Here is a 16181-nt window from a genome sequence, read left to right as displayed (position 1 = left end):
TGAACTTTTGTCTGGTCCTTGTGTCTTTGAGCCCCATCTCAAATCAGTTAGTCTCCCTTCCAGAGGTCACCCTAACTGCTTTCAAAGGTTTAGGAGCATCCATCTCTCCTGACTGCTTCCAGCTAACAAAATGAGCAATATAAGGTGTGAATGCTTCAGTCCTTCTTAGAAGGGGGGACAAAAATGTTCACAGGAGGAGATAAGGAGACAAAGTGTGGAGCAGAGACTGAAGGAATGGCCATTCAGAGCCTGCCCCACCTGGGGATTCAGCCCACATACATACAGCCACCAAACCTAGACAATATTGCTGATGCCAAGAAGTGCATGCTGACAGGAGCCTGATATAGCTGTCTCCTGAGAGGCTTTGCCGGAGCCTGACGAATACAGATGTGGATGATCACAGCCAACCATTGAACTGAGAATGGGGTCCCCATTGGAAGAGTTAAAGAGAGGATTGAAGGAGCTGAAGGGGTTTGCAACCCCATAAGAACAACAATGCCAACCAACCAGAGCTTCCAGGGACAAAACCACCATCCAAATAGTACACATGGACAGACCCATGGCTCCAGCTGCATATGTAACAGAGGATGGCCTTGTTGGGCACCAAAGGGAGGAGAAGTCCTTGGTCCTGCCAAGGCTGGACTCACCAGTGTAGGAGAATGTTGGGGGGGGTTGGGAGGGATAAACACCCTCATAAAAGAAGGGGAGGGGCTTATGGACGGGGAAATAATTGAAGTGTAAATAAAAAATCCAATAAAAAGTCTTTAAAACAAAAAAGATTACACTTCATTTAGAAATTTTTATTTTATTACAAATAGAAATGTCAAAGGTCCAGAGCACAATCCAGGAGGTACTAGTTGTACAGTCTGATAGGAAACATAAACGTCAAAGTTAATGAGGATGATTTTACAACAAAATTAAAATAAAGTTGTTTAGTAAAGTGAAGTGGAATTTTAAAAGTGGCTTGAGCATGTACTGTGAATTCTGTAGAAGGATAAGGCCATTAGCTTTCAGACTCCTACATAGGGAACAAACACCTGGAAGATTTGTAAGGAAGTCAGTTAAATTCTGCATCTGATTGATAGTTCAAAAGAGAAATAGGATTTCTTTTGAGTCACTTTGATAGGAGCATCTATCAATGCTTCCAAAGGCATGACTTGGATATCGTGAGTAACTTTTCAAAGCTGTGAGTTTGCTGACAGAGTATCCGGCATCCTCATTTAATCAAGGAATGTGGGTGGTTAGGATATGCACCCTGGAATTAGCTTTTGCTAAGAGGGAAAAAGAAATCCAGGGCGAAAGACATGCTCAACTGAACTAACATTTTAGTCTCACATCACTAGGGTATGCTTAGGTATAAGGTTCCCCCGTTCACAGCATCTCATGTATCAGTTTGGGGGACAGAAGTACAGAACAATTGCCTCTCTCTTGCTTAGCTATGTTTAGGATGTTGGTACAGCCTTGAAGATCCTTCACTGGGCAAAAGAATCCCTCCTGTGGTCACGTGAAACATGAAGAGTAATTCATCTTCCCTTTAGATAAAGAGGAGCTTTCCCTGGCATGGCCTGCACAGCCAGAGACAGAACCAGCAGACTGCTAGCATGTCTTATTTTCCCATGCATCCTTATCTGTAATGCAGTTAAGATGCAATTTTTCTTTTATGGAAAAAGGTTCTGCTTGAGCTTAGGAATGTCCTGCCACACAAGCATATTGCAAATTTAACCCATTTTTATACAAGCATGCCTTTTTTGGCAACCAGCTTTAAAATGTGGCTTATTTTGAATATTTTATATTAAACAAATTTTGTTACTGTAAACTTGTTTTGAGCTATTGCTTTAGGTTTAGCCTTGACAACATAGATAGATGCCAATACAATGTGAGATATGAATTAGTCTTTCCATCCACGTTTGTCCCTCTAAATGAATTACGTTTGTACTTAGTATTGCTACAAACATTGTTCTGAGCATATTGAAGACATTTGATCATTTCATTTGATCATTAACATTTTGTCTCCAAATACCTAGAGCTTAACAAAGTTACCAAAAGCATAAGTGATCAGACATACATCTTTAAGTCATTTTTAGTATGAATAGATCCTTATAATCCTAAGAACTTATAAATCTTAATCATTGTCAAATGTATCATTCTTAGGTCCTGTCCTCCACAAATCCTGTATAATCTACTCAGATCTGTGACTTGTTTTTAAACTTCTGTGGCTTTGTCTTCACCTGTTATTTCTTAAGACAAATTTTCATTTTATTATACAAAACCCATCGTGATTCAAAATATTTAACCCATTATAAACCTTGTATAAGTTACTCAAACCTTCCGAAACGTAGCCTTAAACCTTGTATTTGACATCTGGTTAAACATTTTTCCTCATACCTATGTACTGTTGTTTTTTTCTATTTCCCTGAATGAGAATTGAATCAAAGTTACAAATATGTATTTTTAACAAATTAAATGTATCCATACATAGACATTTATTAATTCTTCTTGTTATAAGTATTAAGCTAACTTTCCTTTTGCTTGGAATTTTATGGCTTTTTAAATCCATCCCTCAAAAGTCACTGATCCTGAGAGAAAGAAAGTTTACATTCCAGAAAGGGCTTCAGAGATATCCATGACCTTAAATGGAATATTTTTTAAACAAAAACCAAAAATAGAAGGGCCAAGAAGAGGGGTAAGTATTCAGAGATGGCTGTAATTATATTTAGCCATATATATATATATATATATATATATATATATGAAAAATTAAATACTATGAGATAAAGAATAACCTCTATTGGGGATAGTTTACCTAGCAGTTCTCAAGCACATAATGTCTTTTACCTGTTCTATTGTTCTCTTCCTCACTTTCAGAATCAGATAGTCACCTTGACCCAGGACAGAAGATTTGGAGAAAGCTTTTAAATAAACATGCTTAGGTCAAAAGTGGGCAAGCCAAATCCTATCACCAGAGCCAGCTTTTCAGAGAAGTAAAACAGCATGTGGTAATATTCCAATATTATCCAAACACAAGAGACATTTGAATCTCTGTAAGACTGAACCCAGTGATCTATATATCTGTAAGCAGTTCACGTGTCCCTGAAGATGGAGGTAGGCAGCGTCCAAAGTTTAACTAGTACTTTATTCTAGTATCTATAACATAGAGGCCACCAGAAAACTATAAAATGCAGCTGAGAGTTTCCAGACATGGTGAGGCAGAAACAAGAGTGCAAAAGTACAAGCAAGAAGATCCACGTTTCATAGGACAGAAACAAAGGCAGACCATACACAGAAAGACTGTCACAGTTTAGGGAAGCAGACTTGGGACCCAATAGAAATGGCAGGAATTCCCCTCAAAGCCAACCTGCTTCTCCCATCCCCACCTTAAAAAAGGGTGTTCCATAGAGAAGTTTGCCACAGACTCTCTGAGGTGGCATTCTGGACTCACTGACTATCAAGGGTTCTGGAATGATTAGGGTCTCCACAGGGCAGGAAGTAGAAAAGGCTGCCCTGTCTCTGTACACAGTGTAGCTACCACTTCATAGCCCCTGCAGCCACCACACTCCCCCTGCAGTAGGATATCCTAGCTTGGACTTCATCTTGACTTCATGACTCTCTTTCCACAGGAGCCCTTTGGATGAAGGGCAATAGAAGTTAACTTAAGGTTACTTCTGGATATGATTGTAAGCAGGAGATAAAAAGCCAGAATGAAAAGGTTTAAGGTAATCTGTAAGTGATGTGGGGTTAAGGGGCTTCATACCAGACTCCATTCCGTCTTATGAAGTAATATAAATTACTTTAGATATTGAAATTGAAAGTGTGAAATTCATACCAACAGTGGTCCTTGTCGATATATATTGAAGCTAGATTTGGACCAAGAGCCTAACAAGTATAGCCAGTCTGGGTCTCCCAAATGGAGCTCTTTAAGATTGGCCTGAAGCCAGCCTAAGTGTGTAAGTTAACATAGACAATTTGGAACTCATAGTTGGTTTGAAAGCTAAGTAGAAATGGGTCAAATTCAGACCCCTGGAAGTGTTCCTCAAGTCTCAGATTAACCAAAGGCACCTGGAATGTAGGTGGATCATCCCCAAATGTGGTACCTTCCAGAAGTCTAGAGTATGCAGGGCCAGTAGAAAGCCTCTCCTTCCTGAAATTTGCCCAGACTATCCCAACAGACACTCCTTTCAAGCACGATTAAATAAGATCATCTGTAATCTTGAGAGAATATTGTTTTATAAGTGAATTACTGTTTTTCTCCAGAAAGGACCCTTGGCTTTATGAGACTCCTGGTGCCCTGGATAAATGCTGAGTGGATAGGGAAGCTGAGGAGCTGAGGAATTGAGGAATGGGCGGCCTCAGGAAAAAAAAAAAGTAGGGGAGTTCCAGAGAGAACAGTGAGATACCCTCCAGGTCCATGCAAAGAACTCCAGGTCTTTAGAAAACAGCCTAATTAAAGGACATAAGATGTCTGTGAATATCGATGTTCTGGAACATATTCTAGTAGGAGACAGCCAAAGGAAAAAGTCCATGAAAAAATGTAGACAAGCTAGCTATCAGGGGACTGTCTGTGAAAAGGGAGAAAGCAAAAAAGTGGAACAAGAGCGTGGTAGTAGCAATCTCTGGGAAGAGGATGGGTTGGATACTGACTTGAAAATGATGCTTAGAATGAAGGCAGCAGAAATGAGGCATGCATAGACCCGATGAAATGAAAGAACTTGAGAAAAAAATATTGACTGAAACTTGGGCAAGACAGAAGCTTCATGTAATTCAAGAATTAGATGGGAACCCAGTTTGGCTAGTGGAATATTGCTGACTAGGAAAACAAAGAACAGAAATTGAAAAATTGGAGGTGGCTTTAAGCACTTCTCATCACACACCCAGCTCCTCCGTCAGTACAACTGAGTGGACCAACATGGCTGTGGCCCTCTGCAGAAGAGCCTGCAACAGAACTATAAAAGTCATGCAGTGGCTAGAAGTTCTGTCAGACAGCAGCCTTTGCTTTTTTGCTTCCATAGACAAAATCTTCTACATCAAAAGGAACAAATTTAGGTCTATCAAGTTGGAAGCTTAAATCCTTGAGCCTTGGTCCCCAGATAGCCCAGGTGTGTAGCCAGAATATGTAAGTGGTTAAAATCTCCTAATTTGTGCTAGATTTTTTCATTCCTGTTGAGCAACATTAGTATTAGGAATCTATTAGCATCTAAATAGAAAGTAGATTCCCTCTGCCTGGCTGCACGTTACTTGCCTTCAGATGGGTAAAGGAAATGAGCTTACTATTCCCCACTTCTAAGCATTAATTCTCCTTCCTGCAATTTAGACATAGCACAAAACTTGTTTTGTCCACCGTTTAAGCTCTAGAGCAAATCAGAGGAGGAAAAGAGACCTTTTGTAGTCCAGGAAACTTCCATAAGTCAATCGAGAGATTTTTTTTTTGTATACTCCTTCAGTTTTGTGTGCCTGCTCCTAAATCAGAGCCCTTAGGCACAGAGATTATCCACTCAGGCCAGGAAGAGAACATAGTATCCAGTACTGATCATCCCATGTGTGGATAAGGTAGTACCTCATAAAGCTGACTCAAAGGCATGATCCAGGCCAATTCCTTCAGGTATGATTGCTAGCAAAGTCATATTTAATCATTTTCAACAGAAGATGAACTTTGTTTAGTTTTCCTTCGTTCATATTTGAGATATATAGCAGAAGAGAACATCTTATCTCATGAAAACAATTCAAATGATGATAGATGATTGACAGTTTACTGTCTTGTGCCATTGACACCATGATGAGTAATGGCTTTTCCCCTGTGTCCAGAGCCCTCCCCAGAATGTCTTTTGAGTCTTTTGTATGATGTCCCATTAGTTAATCCTTGTACAACATAACATCTTCAGGGTATTGGAAGTATCTGGAGGTCTAGCACCTATACAGGCCTTAGTTGAACTGGGCCTGGGGATTTTTCAATGGCAACCTCCTTCCCTCCATGTCAACCACCTCTAACTGTCCCTCAACCCAAACCACTTTGTTCTTGAATTTATCCTTGTTTTTTCTTTGCTTAAGTCCACAATGCCCCACCTCAAGTACCCCACCCCAAAGCCACCTCTCTACAACCAGAATGAATCTCTGAAAGTATCTGAAAAATACATGCAGGTGTTCCCCAGAAGACACTGTGTGTTCAACTCTATAAACTATTAGATTAAGGTTTGTAGCAAATAGACTGTTATAGTAAAAATATGAAATCTACCTCTAGGTGGAAACACATCTTTATCCATCCCTAGAAAGCGAGGTTCACCTTAACAGAGTGGATGTTTTTTCTTTCTTTTTAGAATTCCTTCTCCCTAGTCCATGCAGTCCATCCAACCCACCGTAAGGTTTGGTTGGGTTTGTTTTTACTCAGAAGATTAACTGTCCCTTTTCCTTTTCTTCTGTCTTCCTTCTTTTCTCGACCTAAGCCTAAGTACACTTTTAAATTTCCTAACACTTTAGATGGCCTTACTCATTTTCTTCTTTTAAAAATGCTTTTAATTTATGTGTATGAGTATTTTGCCTATGTGTCCATGCCTTTGCCCACCAAGATCAGAGGGTGTCGAATCCCCACTTACCTGGGTGGAAGCTGTCTTTACAAGAATCTCTAAATGGAAGAAGGTGGCAGACAGAGTTGCTGTGGAATGCACTTGTCAGGGAAGCGTCAGTTACCATTTGGGGTTGTGAAAGGTTATAACCTGTACTGGATACCAAACCTGAGTTGTCTGCAAAAGCAGTAAGTACTCTTAACTGCTGAACCATCTCACCAATGCCTTACTTTTTTTTTAAAGCTCCCCTCTCCTCTCCACCTGGTTGACCTTCACACAAACTCATCTCAAATGGCATGGCTTGGTTTTTGGTTGGTCAGTTGGCTTGGTTTTCCATTTTTTCCTTTTCTTCTCCATCCTCCTCCTTTCCTTAGGGCACACATGAACATATACAGTCCAAGCCTCTGCCTAAGTCAGGTGATAGGATGCAGAAGCTCTTTGTATGTTGTCTGTAATGTGGTATGTTGCCTCCTAATGCAGGAGGCAAATTCAGGCTCTCATTCCCCAGACCCAAACTCATATAAAGGCAACACAGATTTCTTTACATACTGCCTTGACCATTGTGGATTCCTAAGTCTATAGATCACATGGATAATGCTGTTTTATGTACACTAAAATGACTTCTACTAGTTATATTGCCTCTCTTTGTGTGATGATTTAGTCATCTTGTAGATCTATTTCCTTCAGTCACAATATAGCATTCTGGTGTTCACATTTTTTAATCACATGTCCATTACACCATTACAGGGTAGAAGGCTCAGACCTCAAGTCATGTGCACATTTTTAAAAATCTCTCTCTCTCTCTCTCTCTCTCTCTCTCTCTCTCTCTCTCTCTCTCTCTCTCCTCTCTCAATCTCTCTCTCCATCTCAGTGGTGAGTACAGAAAAAATATCTTTCTTCCCTTTCTTCCACATGTCAAGCACTCTACAGTCCCAGTTTAAAGTCCTGTGGATGCTTTCTTCATACCTACACACCTACAAACATGGTGTCAAGTTAATCTTTGCTATTGTTGTTATTGTTGTTGTGGTTATTATTATTATTATTATTATCATTATCATCATCATCATCATCATTATTATCATTATTACTGAGACAGGGTTTTACTTTGTAATCCAGGCTGGCCTCAAACTCACAGAAAACCACCTGTCTCTTCCTCTTGAGTGCTGAGATTAAAGTCTCACTACCAAGGTTTCAACCTAAGTAAATGGTAGTCAAGATTCATGCCGTGCAGCCAGGGGGTTCTTAACCATAACAAGGGTGACAAATGTGTAAAAAGTGATCTGAGCCAAATCTTCTCTGTGGCTGAGTCTGTTTTTCAAGTTTACGTAGCACGCTATGATCACGTGAGCCTCAGTTATCTACCCCGTGACGTGAACGCGTGACGCTGTCTCCTACGGCATTTGAAGAAAGCACGCCCAGAGCACGAGGCACGCCTCAGTTTCCTGGAGACTAGACAGAGCGAGCGAGGAGCCGTTCACTCCAGGCGTTGGAGTAATGTGGTCCTCTCCAGATAAGGATCCGGAAGACAGGTAAGGTGCCTAGGCAGCTTTTACTAATCTTAAACACACCTCTGAAGAGTAAGTACGGAGCTCCAGCCATTAGTTATACTGATGGCGGCTTCGGCAGATCTGAGGAAGAGCTCTCTTTAGAGGTGTGATTCCTTCCGGCTTGGCTCTGACTAAAGTTCTACGGACTTTTCTACCTCTCTGGTGGTGGGGTAGGGGGATTTTATGTTAGAAGATCTAGATGGTTCTACAGGTTTCCTCCAGTGTGGCCTGCTGAGATGCTGAGGCGAAGGGTTTCCATGGAGGTAAAGGGAGATTGTGCTAAGGTGGCCGAACTTTTCCATGTATTAGGATAGGCAAACCCTATGTGCAGAGAGTGGGGTGGGCATCGGCAGTTTACTTTTGTGGTGGTGAAACTGAGGTGAGGCCTAGGAGGGACATGAGAGGCAGGAGATGGCGGGGAAATTGGCTAGAGGGTCCACCACAGAGGAGCAGCAACAAAAGTGGTGACAGTGACTGGCAAAACACCTGGGACCCACCCTCCTCAGGGTTTGAAAGCTACTAGTGGGAAAAGCCTGGAGGCAAAGTGGCAAACTAGACTTCCGATGGTGACAAAGTCCCATCAAGCAAAGACCTAAAGCTGATCACCTCAGGGAGGCAAGGTTTGGGGAGCCAAAGTGGGGAAAGAAGTAGCAGAGGGTTCAGTGAGAACCACAATGGGAAGGTGAAGCGACGTGTGGAGGGGGCAAAGTGGCCCAAGGCAGGGACAAGGACGGGGGAGCCTTGCCGCGGAAACTAATCGGCCACGGGAAAGCCACCGTGAGGAGGTGAAGCGACCCAGGTAGGGGAGGGGGTTACCAGGGTGGGTACCAGAGTGAGGAGGCAAAGTGGTCACAGGGAAGCCACAGCTGGGGAGGCAAGCTGTAGCAGGAGGAGGTGGAACACGCGGGGCGGAGGGTGGCGATTAGCGATTAGTGATTAGCCTTTGTAGGGGAGTGTAGGCCACGAGAATGCCTAGATAGGGCTGCAAAGCGACACCGCCCAGAGCCGCGCCGTGCTGCGGGGCCGTGGGGTGGGAGTGAGGACTGGCTGTGGCGGAGAGAAGGGGGAAGAGACCTAATGGCGCATGCGCGGGAGAGTTTCCCCCCCCCCCCAGCGTGGAGAGGCGAGTGGTCTTCAACCCAGCTAAGTAGGTGAAGCGTCATAGTCAGCCCGGGGCGGGTCAGGGAGGGGCAGGGTGAGGGGGCGGGGCGAGGAGGGAGGAGCGGGGGCGGGGCGAGGAGCGGGGCGGGGCGAGGAGCGGGGCGGGGCGAGGAGGGAGGAGCGGGGGAGGGGCGAAGAGGGGAGGAGCGAGGCGGGGCGGGATTAGGAGGGGAGGAGCGAGGCGGGGAGGGACTAGGAGGGGAGGAGCGAGGCGGGGCGAGCTGGGGCGGGGCGGGGCGAGCTGGGGCGGGGCGGGGCGAGCTGGGGCGGGGCGGGGCGAGTTGAGGTGGGGCGGGGCGAGGCGGAGGTCGGACCACAAAGCCTTGGCCTAAAAGCTGAGAAGCTGAAATTCAAACTTTAACACCCTTCTCAGGTGCTTGCGACTCAGGACAATGCCTTCCTAGCTGAAACCTCATCTTTTTCTTATTGTCCTTTGGCTTATTGTCCGTGTAGTTTTGACTTTTAAAAATTAGCCTGAAAAATTAAAGGCTCCTCTTAGGACTTTTTTTAATGTTCATATTGCTCCTGAGCGTCTCCCCACCTCAGTCCCTTCTTCTGGTCCCTTCCTTCTTGACTTTGAGAGAAAACACGCGAAAATCGTCATACCCCTATTATCTTTTATTTTCTCCTCCTTTTAGTTCTCTTCCCTTAGTTTCTCTATGTTCCTTTCATTGTGTGCATCAGGGGAGTTCTACACTTTAAGAGAAAATGCCCTATTTTTCTTTGCGAATTTGGCTAATTTTGCTCAACTTTGGGGTTATTTTGGTTTATTGACCCAAGGTTTCTTTGTGTAGCCTGACTACTCTGGATCTAGCTCTGTAAACCAGGCTGAAAGTTTCTATGGGCCGTTCCAAACAATCTTAATTTCTATCTTTTTCTTAAGAAGAGAGGAAGGGAGACTTTGAAAAGCACTGGAAACATAACATGATTTATGGTATTAACATGTAGAATTTATCTCTGAATATATACTTAAAATTCAGTTGATTTTCAGTGTCTGTGGAACGATCTCATTGAATTGGGGAAATCCAGATATTTTATACTCCCACCAAACACTTCCTTCTCCCAATTTTCTAGCCACCACTTACTTCATTCCCTCTTTATTACATTCTCATAACTTTATGTGTGATTTTTAAACATGCTAACTAAAATTCTAAGTGAGAAAGCTTAGAATAGTAGTGAATGAGTAAAGTAAGCCATAGTGCTAGTGCTATGGGGATTTGAGATAGTTAAATGAATTGAGGTTGGATATGGTTGGTGGCCCATGCCTGTAATTCCAACCAGGAGTATTTCTGGTAGTTTAAGACAAGGGTGGTACACATGCTGAATTCCATGCCATCCAGGGTTACATAGTAAGAAAAGCTGTCTAAAAAATAAAATAAGAAATAAATATGGTATTAAACATAAAATATTTAATGTGTGCTATTTTATTAGCATGCAGCTTTAATAAACCAGTTTCATTGTGCTCTTCTCTCAGGCCTTCCATGATTGTTCTGAAGAACACTAATTCTGAGACACAAAAACACCGATATGATCTACCATACAAGAGATCTGAGACACACTGTCATTCAGGTAAAGGGACTTTTCTATTATAAAAATTTATAAATTATTGGTAATATGGAATGTGATAAAGGAATATTTCCCCAAATTTATTTGTATTTAGAATGTTTGATACAGTATAGTGGTCTTCAAAAACACTAGTTTTCATTTACCTTGGTCTTTTTCTTTCAGCTAAAAAATCCATTAATTAAAAACTCAGCAGGAAAAGTTTAGTGCAATGACTCAAGGAATGGCCATTCAGAGCCTACCCCACATGTGACCCATATATATACAGCTACCAAAACTAAATAAGATGGATGAAGCTAAAAAAATGCATGCTGAAAGGGACCAGATCTAGATCTGTCCTGAGAGACACACCCAGAGCATGTCCAATACAGAGGTCAATGCTAGCTAGCAGCAAACCACCAAACTGAGAACAGGACCCACTTGAGGGGAATTAGAGGAAGTATTGAAAGAGCTTGAAGGGGCTCGAGACCCCATATGAACAACAATGCCAAGCAACCAGAGCTTCCAGGGACTAAGCCACTACCCAAAGACTATACATGGACTGACCCTGGGCTCCAACCTCATACGTAGCAATGAACAGCCTAGTAAGAGCACCAGTGGAAGGGGATGCCCTTGGTCCTGCCAAGGTTGAACCCCCCCAATGCAGGGGGATATGGGGGGCAATAAGGAGGATGTATAGGGGAATATCTGTATGGGGGAGGGGGAGGGGAAGGAATGGGGACTTATGGACAGGAAACCTGGAAAGGGAATAACATTTGAAATGTAAGTAAAGAAATATAGCTAATAAACAAATTTCAAAAGAACGAAAACAAAAAACAAAAAACTCAGCAGGAAATGGTTAATTTTTTAATAAAAATTTCATCATATGATGAAAGTACATAACTATTAGCAATGCCTTTTTAAATTTGTTTTTTTTTTGGTTCTTTTTTTCGGAGCTGGGGACCGTTAAATTTGTTTTATTCAATTAAAATATGATTACATAATTTCTCCCTCCCTCTTCTCCATCCAACCCTGCCCCATGCCCTTCTCCACTCTCTCATAGCCACAACCTTCTAAAATTAATGTTGTTGTACATATGCAAATAAGTTTATAACAACTTGCTGAGTCTGTTTATTGTTGCATGTATATGCCTATTGAACCTGAATATTTGGTATTGGATGGCCACTTAGGGGGCTCATCCTTAGGGAAGACTAATTCTTCCTTTATCAGAAGTCTTGGGGCTGGGGATTTAGCTCAGTGGTAGAGCGCTTACCTAGGAAGCGCAAGGCCCTGGGTTCAGTCCCCAGCTCCGAAAAAAAGAACCAAAAAAAAAAAAAAAAAAAAGAAGAAGTCTTTAATTTACGGTAGCTCTTCATCTAGGAGTACAGTCCCATGAAAATGATTTGTGGAGTATTAGCAATAATTCCTCTTTGAAGGTCTGGTTGAAATCTGTGCTGAATCCTTCTGTCCTTGAGGTTTTTTTCTTCTTTGTGGGGGGAGGGGTTGTAAGAATTTTAATTTTTGTTTCATTTCATGGAAAGATATGGAGTCTATTTAAATTTCATATCTTGATTTAACTTTGGTAAGTTATTTATGTCAAGAAATTTATCCCTTTATTTTAGATTTTCCAGTTTGTTAGAATACTGACTTTTTTTAAATTTTTTTTAATTAACTTGAGTATTTCTTATTTACATTTCGAGTGATATTCCCTTTCCCGGTTTCCGGGCCAACATCCCCCAACCCCTCCCCTTCCTTATGGGTGTTCCCCTCCCCATCCTCCCCCCATTGCCACCCTCCCCCCACCAGTCTACTTCACTGGGGGTTCAGTCTTAGCAGGACCCAGGGCTTCCCCTTCCACTGGTGCTCTTACTACGATATAGAATACTGATTTTTAAAGAAAGTCTTTATGATTGTCTGGGTTTTCTTGTTGTGATGTGCCAATTTCCATTTATAATTTTTTTGGTGGCTGTGGGTTGTCCGGTAGGGAGGTCTTGTGCAGGTTGGTGAGTAACAGAGAGAGATTAAAGTGGACTAGGGGGAAAAGGCTGAGAGAGGCTTCCAGCAGTAATGAGATCCTGTTCACATGTAGTGATAGAGTCTGCAGGAAATGGAGGTGTGGTGGGAAGACAGGATCCTTCAAATGGGTATGGTAAGGCAAATAATTATCTGGGATAAAAGCATTAGGGGAACCCTTGGTCTAAACCAAGAGTAGAAGTCTCCAGTGAATGAAGTTGAAGTAGGTACAGGGGCACCTGTTACCAGGCTGTTACTGGGCTGAAGGTGAGAATGGAGAAATTGTCATGGAGGAAAGGAAGAATAGTGTGATTCACCTACATGTGTCCATGTCAGGTATGGCCAGTGAAGGGCCCAGATAGTGTTTAAAAGGGTCTGCCACTGACACAGAGATGAAAAGAAGGAGCAAAGCTTCTTGAGGTTCAGTGTAGTCCACAGGAACTAGAGGTAGATGGTCAGACAGGTCATTCAAACAGCCTACAACAGGGCTGGACATGAAACCAGAGGAATTGTAATCACAAGCAGCAGAGTGGGGTGATTTCTCTTGATAGTTCTAGCATCTTTGCATGGGGAACTTGTTTCTGTCATGCTGGGACTGGTTGTTATATAAAGCCCTAAGCAAGCTTCCCTGCCGTGTTTCCAGCAGGTCAGATTTTGCTCCCCACTGTGCCACTGGGGGTTGTAGAAGAGATAGTTGAGGTGATCTTTTTTACTTTATGGTATAATACTAGTCATATACCTTAGTATAGAGGTCTTGACTTCATGATAAATGTTATAGTCATTGACCAACAATAGATCCTAAATTAGTTGGCTTGATATTGCATTTTATTTCTAAGACCTGGACATAATTATCTTTGATCAATCAGGAGGCCTCTCTTTTTTCATATTGGGCTTCTTGGCTTCAGGGAGAGCAGGTGCAGATAACTCTTTTATTCTTTAGCGCATCTTTTTGTGTTGTTAAACTAAAAGCAGGCACTAGGGTGTCTCTCATGATTATCTTAAACATCTGTTCTGGTAGTTCTGTGCCATAACACTTGTTCAACTCGGTGTATCTCGTGAATTATCACTGTAAGATAATTTTCAGGTGGCATCTTCCTCTGCCTACCAAAATGTCTGTTGTCCTTAAGAGCAGAGCAAATTGCAGTCTTTGATGGTCTCAACTCAACATACTGCTGCCTTAGCATTCTACGTGTTGAGATTATAGGGGCCCTTTCCAGATCAAAATGACCCCTAAAAGGAAAAAATTGATAAATTAGCCCTAGTTCCTGATTTTTTTTTTTACTTAATGAGGAACCTGGCATTTGAGGAAGGTAGATGAAATGTGGAAAGTAGTGTTGCTTTTTTAATCGAAGGGAAAACGCGTTCATCTAGTTGTTGATAATAAATTGTTCCTATTATACTAAACATGGTGACGTATCTTCAAACTTGTATTGTTCCTGATTTCAGAATACAAAATGAGTCATCGCCGTGGTTTTCAAGGAAGAAAGAGAGGTGCAAATTATATCTGGCATAAATTTGACAGGAGGAACAATCATTTTAATTATCCTGGGTATGTGCTTCCACTTCAAAATTCCAAGAGAAATAATAAAAACACGGTAATAAGGGAGTCCATGAGCACTGCGAAGTAGTACGTGTCCAAGTAGCTCAATTGGCAGGTAGCAGCCCTGGGACTACGCAACACTTTCACTCTCTGTGGTCTTCATTCACTGGGAAACTAAAGAGTACTAGGGATTGAATACTAGTCAAGCCACTCTCATTTTAGCCATGTTGTTACCTTGGGGACAATTCATAAAATAATTTCTTAGCATTTATAGCTACTTGGCTTCTCTCTTTCCTAGTACTCCATATGCCGTGGGACTGAAAAGGAGGAAAGAAAGATACAGTTATGAGGACCGGTATTTTCTTACTGTGTGGAATGATAGAAAAACTGAGGAGTGTGAGGATCTGTATGCTGAAAGGAGAGCCACGGAGAGATGGTATAAGGTCACAGTGAGTATCCTATTGTGCTTTGCATTACCTAGACTATTAGGAATCCTAAAAGAAGGAAGATCACATTGATCAAAACAAATCAGTTACCTGAAGAAATGCTATTGCACGGAGACAGGATGAATCTAGGACAGGATATCTGATATGCTACTTCTATGAAAGCTTTGTTTGACCCGCCAGGTTGAGAACCACTGCTCTAGAAGCTCTGTGTTTAGCACAGAAAACGAAGAACCATGTCAGTGGTCCTTCTAGAAGTTCTTTAAAGCTAGGTAGAACACTAGGTAAAGGGTTCAAGAAAGATTACTTAGTAGTTAAGTCTGCTTTCCATCCTAATTTCGTGGTGTCTCTCTTCTCTCCTATTCTTTATTTGTAAATGCAGATTCCAAGTGGGAGAAAGTATGAGAAGACATGGCTAATAAATTCAATCCAGAAACTCTGTACTGTGCCCTTCGTTCCTGTTGATGTAAGAAGGCTGGTGAAGCCATCGAGACACAAGGGAAGAGAGGAGGGAGGTCTGGCTCAGCAGGAGTTAGCCGCTGGCTCCTAACATGTTTGTTTGTTTGTTTGTTTGTTTGTTTGTTTTCCTTTCATTGCCTGTAGTTCCACTATGACAAAAATCGGGCCCGGTTCTTTGTTCAGGATGCCAAGATTGCCTCTGCACTGAAGGATGTCAACCTCAAGATTTGTGATGAAACAAGCAGAAAAGTGTGTACTAACAGCATTCTCTGTACCTAGTCCTGGAATGGGTGGTAACTGGCCAAGGGTTGAGCATCACCTTTGGAATTTGAGATCTTAGTACTCATCTTCCTCTTCTTCTTACAGATTTCTCTCTTTGTCAGTCCTTCTGTTGTGCCCTATTCTGTGCAAAACAAGTTTTCATCAGAACAAATGGAGCATCTAAAGGTAATGCAGACGCGAGACATGTTATGTGTCCACTTCCCAGACCCATCTCCTTTTCCTCTTACTCCTTGATATTCGGGACACTATAAATCCCAGAGCCTTTGAGCCATTCTGTCTACCTCTGTCTGCAGATATCTATAATGAAACGGTATGACGCCTCCCAGAAAGCTCTGGACCTCGAGAAGTTCCGATTTGACCAGGGTATGGGTGACTAAAGTAATTCTTGGTCATGTGAGAGTAGATATATCTTCTTAAGAGAAAAACATAGGGATGGTAACTTGGGAAGGGTGTCTGTACCAGTGCTGGTCCAAATGGACCCCTGAGAGACTTCTACTATTTTTTGTTCCACTTTCTGAAGACTTGATGGACAAGGATATTGACATGATGCTGAATCGAAGAAGCTGCATGGTTGCCACACTACAGATCATTGAAAGCAATATCCCTGAAGTGAGGCCATAGATTTAGTGCATTGCTTTAA

The 16181-nt window shown here is 42.2% G+C and overlaps 1 protein-coding gene across 5 annotated transcripts in view; it reads left to right on the top strand.

Annotated features, from left to right (window-relative positions):
* Positions 1–8009: 8009 nt before the first annotated feature.
* Positions 8010–16181, top strand: part of Nxf2 (nuclear RNA export factor 2) — a 21145-nt gene continuing 12973 nt past the window's right edge. The window contains 9 exon segments of one of the 5 annotated variants that reach the window (NM_001432943.1): positions 8010–8083; positions 10737–10831; positions 14264–14366; positions 14656–14806; positions 15183–15266; positions 15404–15508; positions 15626–15706; positions 15835–15904; positions 16062–16150. In NM_001432943.1, the coding sequence (NP_001419872.1) occupies positions 8049–8083; positions 10737–10831; positions 14264–14366; positions 14656–14806; positions 15183–15266; positions 15404–15508; positions 15626–15706; positions 15835–15904; positions 16062–16150 (813 nt within the window). In that variant the 5' untranslated portion in view covers positions 8010–8048. 5 annotated transcript variants of the gene reach the window in all.

This window comes from Rattus norvegicus, chromosome X (assembly GCF_021556685.1).
Source record: "Rattus norvegicus strain SHRSP/BbbUtx chromosome X, alternate assembly SHRSP_T2T, whole genome shotgun sequence".
NCBI lineage: Eukaryota > Metazoa > Chordata > Mammalia > Rodentia > Muridae > Rattus > Rattus norvegicus.
Note: the sequence above shows the minus strand (reverse complement) of the source record. Positions and strands in the feature narration are given on the sequence as shown.